The sequence below is a fragment of the Camelina sativa genome, chromosome 15 (assembly GCF_000633955.1).
Source record: "Camelina sativa cultivar DH55 chromosome 15, Cs, whole genome shotgun sequence".
Lineage (NCBI taxonomy): Eukaryota > Viridiplantae > Streptophyta > Magnoliopsida > Brassicales > Brassicaceae > Camelina > Camelina sativa.
The window spans coordinates 28751354-28761159 of NC_025699.1; the positions used below are offsets into that span (position 1 = coordinate 28751354).

Below are 9806 nucleotides of genomic sequence, written 5' to 3' on the forward strand. Positions count from 1 at the left end.
TTTTTTTTTTTTAGATTGAACAGTTGGGGAATGAACAAGGTGGGTTCTCGGTTTTGGCATCAGAGATTCCATGGGAGCATAGCAGCATATGGAGCACGTTTGCTCTTTACATCTTCTCTCTTCATATTCCTCTCAGTTTTGGGGGTTTATCCATTGTTGCCAACATACTCCATCAGCAGGTTCTTCATCCTCAGACCCAAGTGAGTCTCTTTTCCTTTTTTTTTTCTTCCGGAAGCTTTTACATTTACTAGGTAGAGAAGAATGTCCGATATCTAGTTGAATTGTTCTACACTTTAGAGATGAGTTATATATTATGTACTTCTTTCTGTGGTTACATTTACAGCATGATTTCCTTTCAGAGAATCAGAGTAGTAAGAGCAGAATGTTCGATATCATGTTGAATTGAATTCTTAAGAAATGAGCAAACGGCAGAAAGATTATACCGCAGTTTAGTTTTCTACATATGTGAGATGCATTCATGAGTGGTGATCTGTATGGCCTTTTGATTCTGTATGGTGGTTACATTTCATGAGATGCATTTGGTTTTTTTTTTTCGTGTTTGATTCATGATGCTGTGGCTTCAATGTACAGGTGCTATCACTTGTGGCTCTCCAAATGGTAGAACTTGCAGGGACAGTGTTGCTGCTGAGGGCCACTGCGAGGCCTCAATTCAAATCAATCAACTTTCTTAAGGGTAATAATGACTCGAGGCAAGGAAGAAACTGGGTGGTTGGCTCAGCCTTGGGTTTGGGATGTCTTGTGGCTTTTATCTTCGTCACGTCGCTTGTTTCTGATCAACTCTTTGGTTCTATGGTATCCCCAATAATGGCCTTATCTCAGATCTCTACCATATCTCTGCGAAAAACCGTTTTTAACATAGCAGACAGAAGCAATGTGTTTGAATCTCAGGCTGCGCACGAATCAGAATTGGAGAACATAATGGTGAGCGGGGATGTATCAACAAGGAGCGGGTGTTTTGCTCTCTACTGCGTTGTCGCTCCCATCCTGGAGGAGACAGTGTACAGACGGTTTCTGTTAACCTCCTTAGCGTCGAGAATGGAATGGTGGAAGGCACTAGTGATCAGCTCAGGAGTATTTGCGGCAGCTCACTTGTCAGGTGAGGATTTTGTGCAGCTGTTTGGTATAGGGTGCGTCCTCGGGACATGTTACAGCTGGTCAGGGAACTTAGCATCGTCAGTGCTCGTCCACTCCTTGTATAATGCATTGACACTTGTCCCTTACGTTGTAGCCACCCACGTTTAGATGACGTAACTGAGAAGGAAAAAAAATAAAAAGGTTCCAACGCAATCTTATCTTTGTTAAGACGAAACAGCGTATAAATCGTGTCCGTGTGTGTGTGTTTGCAACAGCTGATCTGTTCCTTAAGAAGCTTTAAAGATAGAATCTTTCTGCCTTTTTTTTTGTTTGTTTTAAGTTTAATAAAAGTGTATTTGACTAAAACAACACAAACCAAAAAGGATTTGAGTGTATGCAATGCAAAGATGAGAGATCTACCTGTCTTGAGCTGTGTGACATATAAAAATCAGAACTTTTCAAACGTATTTTTTAAAAAATAGTTTGTTCTCTGATATCTAAAGGCCAAAGCCCAAAGGGGTGAAAACTGAAAACGAAAGAGAGAGGAGAGAGAGGACCAATGGAGGAGGTGGTCCTGCTGCCCTGATGAGGACTGCACAGCTGGCAATTTTCACCGCAAACATCAAACGGTTCTGTATCTGACACGTGTAATAACCTAATTTGGATGGACGCACCAGATGATTCAATTAACTGGCTAAAACACACAATTTACTAATAACTTAATAATTTATTTTGTTCAATTCAACATAGAAAAAAGGAAAAAAGATGGCTAACTACACGAAGTATTGGAGAATGCATGATCACACATACCAAGTATAATATTGTATCTTCAACTATACGAAGTATATGTATTGCATGATCATATGTATGAACTATATGACGTTATGTGGTCAACACCATAGACATATAATCTGGTACACCGGTCGAATAATTCCGGTTAAGACCGACGTTGACTCCGGCGTTGACCAACATTGACCAAAAAAATTGTATTTTAATTTTTTCTATGAAAAAACAAAATAATAAATTACTATATTAAATTATTTATGAATTTTCATGATTAGAAAACATTCTATTCAATATCTAAATATCTTAGGTATCTCTAATGTATTTATTCTTATAATTAATTAATTTTTTTTTAAAGCTAAAATAATAGTTAAATAAAAATAATTAATAATTATTTTCAAGATATTAATAGATTTTATCTTGATTTTAGGATATGTTTGCAAAAGGATATAGAATAAGAGGATTTTTGCAAATGCCCTTATGTTATATATTGAAAATAATTATGTATCATTATATTTTATCTATTAAAAGTAAATAGTGTTAATTTTTTTGTTATTGTTTACATGTTATTAGGAGTATGTAAATTTTTTTTATACCAAAGAGTATCTAAAATTTTGTATACTCTTTACCATGCAAATTTTAAAGTAAAGAGTCATATACTCAAATCTTTTGCATATTATTTTCTAATGAAAATAGTTGAATTTGATTTTATTGATTCTTGTAGTATTTAAAATTTTAAATAATATGATGATCAGAGATTTATATATATAAAATCATTAATAATTACATATGTTATATATATATATATATATATCTTGAAAATAATTATTAATAATTTTATTTAACTATTAGTTTAGCTTCAAAAATAAAAGTAACTAATTATAAGAATGAATACATTAGAGATATAGAAATAATTAGATATTGAATAGAATGTGTTTTCTAATCATGAAAACCCATATATAATTTAATATAATAATTTATGATTTTGTTTTTTAATAGAAAATATTAAAATACAATTTTTTTTGGTCAATGTTAGTCAACGCCGGAGTCAATGTCGGTCTTTGCCGGAATCATTCGACCGGTGTACCGGATTGTATGTCTATGGTGTTGACCACATAACGTCATATAGTTCATGCATGTGGCCATGCAATACATATACTTCGTGTAGTTGATGATACAATATTATACTTGGCATGTGTGACCATGCATTCTCCAATATTTCAGGTAGCTAGCCATCTTTTTTCCTTAAAAAAAAGAAGACTTTATTTCTTTGGATATTAAAGCAATGACAAAATTAGACAAACGAGAATTATAGGAAGAAAAAATAGAAAACAGCAGAGATAGCTTTATTTTAGCTTAGGTGTAAGGCCTGCGACTTCGGATTCTTCGGGGCTTTCGGTTTCGGTTTTTCGGTTTTTCGGTTATTTTGGAAATTGAAAACTGTTCCGAATTGAACCGACTAAGATTTTGGTTCGGTTCAGTTCGGAATCAGTTATTTCGGTTCGGAGGTTCGGTTCACAATTGAGTTGTTTAAAAAAAAAAAAAAAACTTTTTTTTTAACTGTAAAGCGATGGATCGACATCCCGACGGCCAGTTCTGAATGGTGGAGGTCCTAAGCATTGATCTGAAAGGCGAAGATGATGATGATGATGATTATAAAGATGATAAATCGGAAAGAAGAAGAAGATGATTATGGTGATAAATCGAAGAAAGAGAAGATAACAGTGATGGATTGAAGAAGATTAGAAGAAGATGATGATGAATCGAAGAGGGAGGAGAAGATTATGGTGATGAATCGAAATAGAAGGAGAAGGAAAGAACAAGAAAAATAAGAATTATTTGTTTGCCCATAAGAAAAGAAGAATCGATAAGTTAGGAAGAAGAAGAGAAGAAAGAACGACGGCTGGATACAAATATTAGGTTAGGGTTTTTATTAATTCGGTTAACCGTTTGGTTCCAGCGAACCGAACCAAAAATTTCGGTTAACCGACCAAAATTAAAATCATTCCGATCGGTTATGTCAATTAATTTAAACCGAACCGATTTGCCCAAATCTCGGTTCGGTTCGGTTCGGACAAATCGGTTCGGTTCTAATTCCCAGGCCTATGTAAGTAATGTTCCAAATTAGTCTATTAATAACATTGACAGCTCCATATTATTTAAGAGTCATATATATATTAAGAGAGAGACGAGGGGCATAAACAAAAACTTTGATAAAAAGCCTTCCTCCTCCGTTACAAAAAAATATACTCCGTACATAACATCTCTCTCTCTCACCTCCGGAGAGAAAGAAAAAAGAAGGAAGATGGGAGCATTCGAGGAACAGGTGAAGGTAAGGGCGATGGAGCTGAAACATCTGTTCAAGAAAAGCATCAGAGTTGTCAGCAAATCTTGTAAGAAAGGATGGTCCAAAGTCAAGAACCTTCGTCGTTGATTCTTTCTATCGTATTATTAAGTTTTTTTTCTTCATTTATAATTATGAAGTCTTTATCTTAATTGTGTTGTTGTTGTTGTTGTTTTTTTTGTGTCTTTCATTCTTTTTATCAAATCGTTCGCCGTTGATCTCTAAGATGTTAATCTTGTTTTCTTTCTCCTCCCTTTGTTTTCAAGATTTGTGGGATGTTCACCAATTTCACACCTCCATAATGAGATCTATTAATTATGTATGATGCATGAATGAATTTACAAAATTGATCATCTTTGAATTAAAAAAGAAAAAGAAAAAAGAAAGACATTCCCTTGAGAAAGATTTCAAAAAGGTAACCTCTCTTTCAAATTTCAGCTGTAATTCAAAAAAATAAAGTCATAAAGATAAGCTTATACATTAATGAACCCAGATTTTTTTTTTAAAAAAAAACTTTAAACCCCAAAAAATAAAATTTAATATCAAAGAAAAGTAAAATTTGTAAAATGAAGATAATGATNTCGAGGAACAGGTGAAGGTAAGGGCGATGGAGCTGAAACATCTGTTCAAGAAAAGCATCAGAGTTGTCAGCAAATCTTGTAAGAAAGGATGGTCCAAAGTCAAGAACCTTCGTCGTTGATTCTTTCTATCGTATTATTAAGTTTTTTTTCTTCATTTATAATTATGAAGTCTTTATCTTAATTGTGTTGTTGTTGTTGTTGTTTTTTTTGTGTCTTTCATTCTTTTTATCAAATCGTTCGCCGTTGATCTCTAAGATGTTAATCTTGTTTTCTTTCTCCTCCCTTTGTTTTCAAGATTTGTGGGATGTTCACCAATTTCACACCTCCATAATGAGATCTATTAATTATGTATGATGCATGAATGAATTTACAAAATTGATCATCTTTGAATTAAAAAAGAAAAAGAAAAAAGAAAGACATTCCCTTGAGAAAGATTTCAAAAAGGTAACCTCTCTTTCAAATTTCAGCTGTAATTCAAAAAAATAAAGTCATAAAGATAAGCTTATACATTAATGAACCCAGATTTTTTTTTTAAAAAAAAACTTTAAACCCCAAAAAATAAAATTTAATATCAAAGAAAAGTAAAATTTGTAAAATGAAGATAATGATACCCAAAGGCCAAACCCAAGTTCCAAAAAACAGTGTTTCCCGTCGGGTGGATCCATATAAGGTTTAATGGGCCGAATATGGGCCTCTACACAGTTTGGAGATTCAGGTCCAACGCTATGAGCGTCCTTATATATAAAGAGAGATTCTAGGGTTTCAGAGAAGAAAGAAGAAACCAAACTTTGGTGGTGGCGGAGAGAAAATATAAGAGTAATTCAGATATTTATTCTATGAGCGTCCTTATAAGTTTTTTTCGCTCATTATTGCTATCAAAGATTAACACTTTTGTTTTCATCGCATCATGTGTTAATCTTTGTCTTCATGCTTTGCGAAGCCATAGGATAGCTTTTTTTATTATAATTATTCATCTAGTATGTGTTGTTATTAGTACGAATCTTGATATTTTGATGAGCTTTGGTGGTTGGTTTAGAATTTAGATAATGATATGATCCTGTGATGATTGATGTTATTTTGTCTACATTGTTTGATTTATCACTGAAATCAAATCTTTTAATAATCAGTCTGAGGCTCATTGTGATCTCTCTATCTTTCATTGTTGCTGCTTTAAAGGGCCTATGATGATTTAAATTTTGCCTACATTGTCTGAGTTAAGTCATGATATCAACTTTTTACAAAATGTTTTCTGAGGCCTATATATATGATAGTTTTGTTTTGTTTGTGAATGATCTTATTTTTGCAATATTGAGTATGGGGGCTGGTGATGATGTTTCATATCTTTGCCTACATTGCCTGATCAAAGTTATTTTTTGCTTTGAGCAAGTGAGTGAATGATTCTTTTCTGAAGCCTCCTCATGAGTCTGCTGTTATCTCTGTTACCCCATGAACCTTCTTATAATCTTAGAAAATGGTTTAGAATGAATCTTTGCTTGTAGAAAGATAGATTTGGTTTGGAATTCTCTTTCTGTTTTCTTAAATTAAAGAAAACGCTTCATATTGTTAAGCTCTCGTAATTAGAGCAAGGACTAATAAGGCTTCTTAACCATATGTAGAGGAAGGATCGTTAACTGAGAAATAAAGCATTAATTAGCCTTAACTAATTCATCTCGCTGCTGGAATTTTAATTTTGGGTGTGTCATGTTTCCATTTTACAAAATGCTTTTTTTTTTTTTTTTTTTTTAAATTTGTGATTTGACTGAAACGTCTATAATCTTTGGACAGTTGGAGGAAAAATCTTCAACTTTCACTTAAGAGCCTTAACTAGTGAAGATTGAGGCAGAAACAGATCAAAGCAATTCTTTTTCTAGAAATTTGTCAAAAGAATAAGAATATGAGTGGCGCTAGATATAAAAATCCGTCAAGCTAATAAGAGAAGAGAAAGGGCCCTCAATATAATCAGAACATGGACAATCTTCTTCAAAAGGTTTATTAATTTTATCTAAAGGAGATTGTTTGCTTCTCCCTACCAACTCTATCTGCATTTCCAACTACTTGCACTAAAGGAGATTGTGAGAATTATTGTTATTTTAACAAAGAGAATTGTGAAATCGAATCACCGGTTGAAGCACTGATTAAAGGCATTAAACCGATCGATCGATGAACAGGAAGGAGTTGGTTTAGGTTTAGTTTGTTAACAGCTGTTATGATCAATTGATTTTTTTTTTTTGTTATAATCAATTGCGTTATGATCGATCGATGAATGCAGATAGAGTTGGTCCTATCTGTTATAATCAATTGCGTTATGATCAATCTCGATCGATCGATGAACCGGAGTTGGTTTAGGTTTATTTCCGCCTACTCGTATTGATTTTTTTTTTGACAACACGCTAACTAGTATGATCTTGCTGCTGAATTAAAAGGACCATTCGAATTTTGCCTACATCGTCTGAGAAACATATTTTGTAGTACTAATACGAGTAGGCTCGTGATGTTCTGATCAAAGCTGTACTACTATAAGTTAGTGATCTAACAACACTTTTTTACTTGCCTTAGGGGTGGTATTGGTTTGAGATTTATGAAGATTTTTGAAGAGTTCAACAAAATCATTAAAAATGAATAAGTGAAAGATTGTTAAAGATTGCTAAAGAGTTTTGTTGATTAGTTTTCTAAAATCTTGTAAAGTCCTCCAAACAATCCCTGTATTTTTATGATACTTTCCATGACTTTATTTTGTAAAGAAAGTGTCTAAAATCATGAACCAATAACATAATAATTGAACTCATTAACAATCCTAGACTCTTTTGTTTTAATTGAATAACACAAAATTTTTAATGATTTTATAAAAGTCTGAATCCAATAACTCAGATTTGTTAAGATTTTAAATGACTTTTTACAAATCACAAACTAATAACACTAAATTTTAACAGAGTTTAACAAAATCTTGATCTAATAACAACAGATTCTACATAACATTTAAAGTCTTTAAAACTCTTTTCAAATCTTAAACTAATAACCCCCACTTAATCATATGAGAATTCTGGATTTAACTATTATCAATTTCAGGACCGGGAGATTCAAACCGGATTTTGTCTAATTGGAAGTTAATTGTATTTTTCCGGTTAAGGAATATAAAATACAGTATATAACAAAAACAAAAAAATTGAAAAAAGTATGAAGTGCCGTCGTATCTTTCTGGCGGACGAGAAAAGCTAGGGATTTGGGTCGGGTGAGAGAGTGAGTGTGAGGAGTATGAAGCATCTTCTCCGACAACAGTTCCGTTATTTCTTCTGGAACATTCCTTGCAGGCGCTCCTTCGTTCGATCCCCGAGAACCATACCTTCGCCGGAGATCATTAACGAGACTCTCAGGCGTCGGATCGAGAGAGTTCAAGATTCGACGGTCTCCATCACCCCTTTGCTCCGAGAAGGCGGGAATCAAACGGCACTTGCAGAACTCAGAAGCATCATCTCCTCGCTTCACAGATCCAATCGCTTCTCCCATGCCCTCCAGGTTATTTTTTTTTTTTTGTGTGGATTGATTGATTGATTTTTTCAATTTGTTTGTTTGATTGTACTGTATTGTATTGTATTGTGTTGTTGTTAATTTATGGATACAATATTATTTTAGGTATCGGAATGGATGAGTGACCAAAAAGCCTACAAGCTGACTTCGATGGATCTTGAGAGTCGACTTCTCTTGATTGCTAAAGTTCGTGGCGTGGAAGAAGCGGCCAAGTTCTTGGAGACTGTTCCTGTAGAAAAGAGGGATCTTTACTTGCACACCGCTCTCCTCAACTGCTGCACAACACAGGGAGGCTCATTGAGTCTAGCCGAGATCACCTTTCAGAAGATGAGAGACCTTGGTTTTGCTGACCACAACGCTCAACTCTTCAGCACCATGCTCTCCCTCTACCACCAGGCTGATGATCACGACATGGTGGTGAACCTCCTGCGCGAGATGGACGACCAAAACATCAAACCCCAGGGCCTCTCCTTTGATAAGCTCCTAACTTCCTACTCCATAGCCTCCGTTTTAGACATCCAAGGAATGGAGCGGTTTTTGAGCAAGTGGGAGGGTATGATTCAGGAAAAATGGGTCACATTCTTCTTTCCTGGCTTGGCCTACATTCAAGCTGGCTCTAAGGAAAAGGGTCTTGCTTTGCTTCGTAGGTCAGAAGAGCCTTTGCTTGGTGCTGCCTGCAGAGATTCCATCTACGCGGGTCTCATCCTTGCTTATTGCTCAGAGAACCTCACTGATGACGTTTCCCGTCTCTGGAACTTGGCCAAGGCCTACGGGATTTCCTTTGACAGCTCCACTTGTTCTCGCATCATCTCTTCATTTACAAAGTCTGGCAATCTCGATGAGATTCTCCAAGAGTGGGATGACTGTCCCAGTCTTGATCTCAAGGACTTTGGTTTCCAGAACAGATGCGCCAAGGAGGAGGCCGAGAAGGTTGTGAATATGCTTGGGAAGAAGCAGACCAAATGGGAGAGTTTGGCTCACAAGGTACCTAATTTAGTGGAGGATGAAGATGATAAAGAAGAAGAGAGGATGAAGAGTGTGGCAGAGGCCATGGAGGGGAGGCTACATGACCGCTGGAACCCAAAGAGCAGCATGGCTCTTTCCGCTTATGCCTGCGTGCAATATGTGGAGGGTCGGAGAGACATTGAGAGTACAGCCGACATTCTGAGACTCCTGAACAAGCGAGAGCAAGTGTTGCATGCAATGGACAAAGACCGACTGAGCCTGAAGATGGTGGAGGCAATCAGAGGAGGAGGATACGTTGGTGGAGAAGATTGACCACAACAATATTTGTAACTCTGTTATCTAGTTTGACTTCAATTTATTAGGCGTTCGTTTCTCATTAGTTAACTCATTCTTCTCAACTTATATTTAGTCTATATGATAGATGAAACAGAAAATGTACGTATAAATCCAATTGGTCTCTCAAGACTGTTGTTTGGAATGAGTCTTACTCCTCAATGTACCGTTAATCTAGT

At 35.3% G+C, this 9806-nt stretch overlaps 2 protein-coding genes and 1 long non-coding RNA gene across 4 annotated transcripts in view; all 3 read left to right on the forward strand.

Moving 5' to 3' along the window:
- Window positions 15-1418, forward strand: LOC104748907 (the record flags this gene model as incomplete). The annotated part of the gene is made up of 3 exons (XM_010470486.1): window positions 15-200; window positions 592-813; window positions 910-1418. Coding segments are annotated over 3 exons (762 nt in total), but the record flags the coding sequence as incomplete, so codon positions are not given.
- LOC104747782 lies at window positions 4057-5154 on the forward strand. The gene is made up of 2 exons (XR_761236.1): window positions 4057-4204; window positions 4815-5154. It is a non-coding gene; the product is annotated as an uncharacterized LOC104747782 (long non-coding RNA).
- The window catches only part of LOC104747784 (pentatricopeptide repeat-containing protein At2g20710, mitochondrial), a 2789-nt gene continuing 936 nt past the window's right edge, over window positions 7954-9806 (forward strand). The window contains exons 1-2 of one of the 2 annotated variants that reach the window (XM_019237212.1): window positions 7954-8316; window positions 8434-9220. In XM_019237212.1, coding sequence (XP_019092757.1) covers window positions 8056-8316; window positions 8434-9220 — 1048 coding nt within the window. In that variant the 5' untranslated portion in view covers window positions 7954-8055. Of the gene's footprint in view, window positions 8317-8433; window positions 9776-9806 lie in introns of those variants that run through there. The other variant, XM_010469476.2, reaches the window with a different exon arrangement.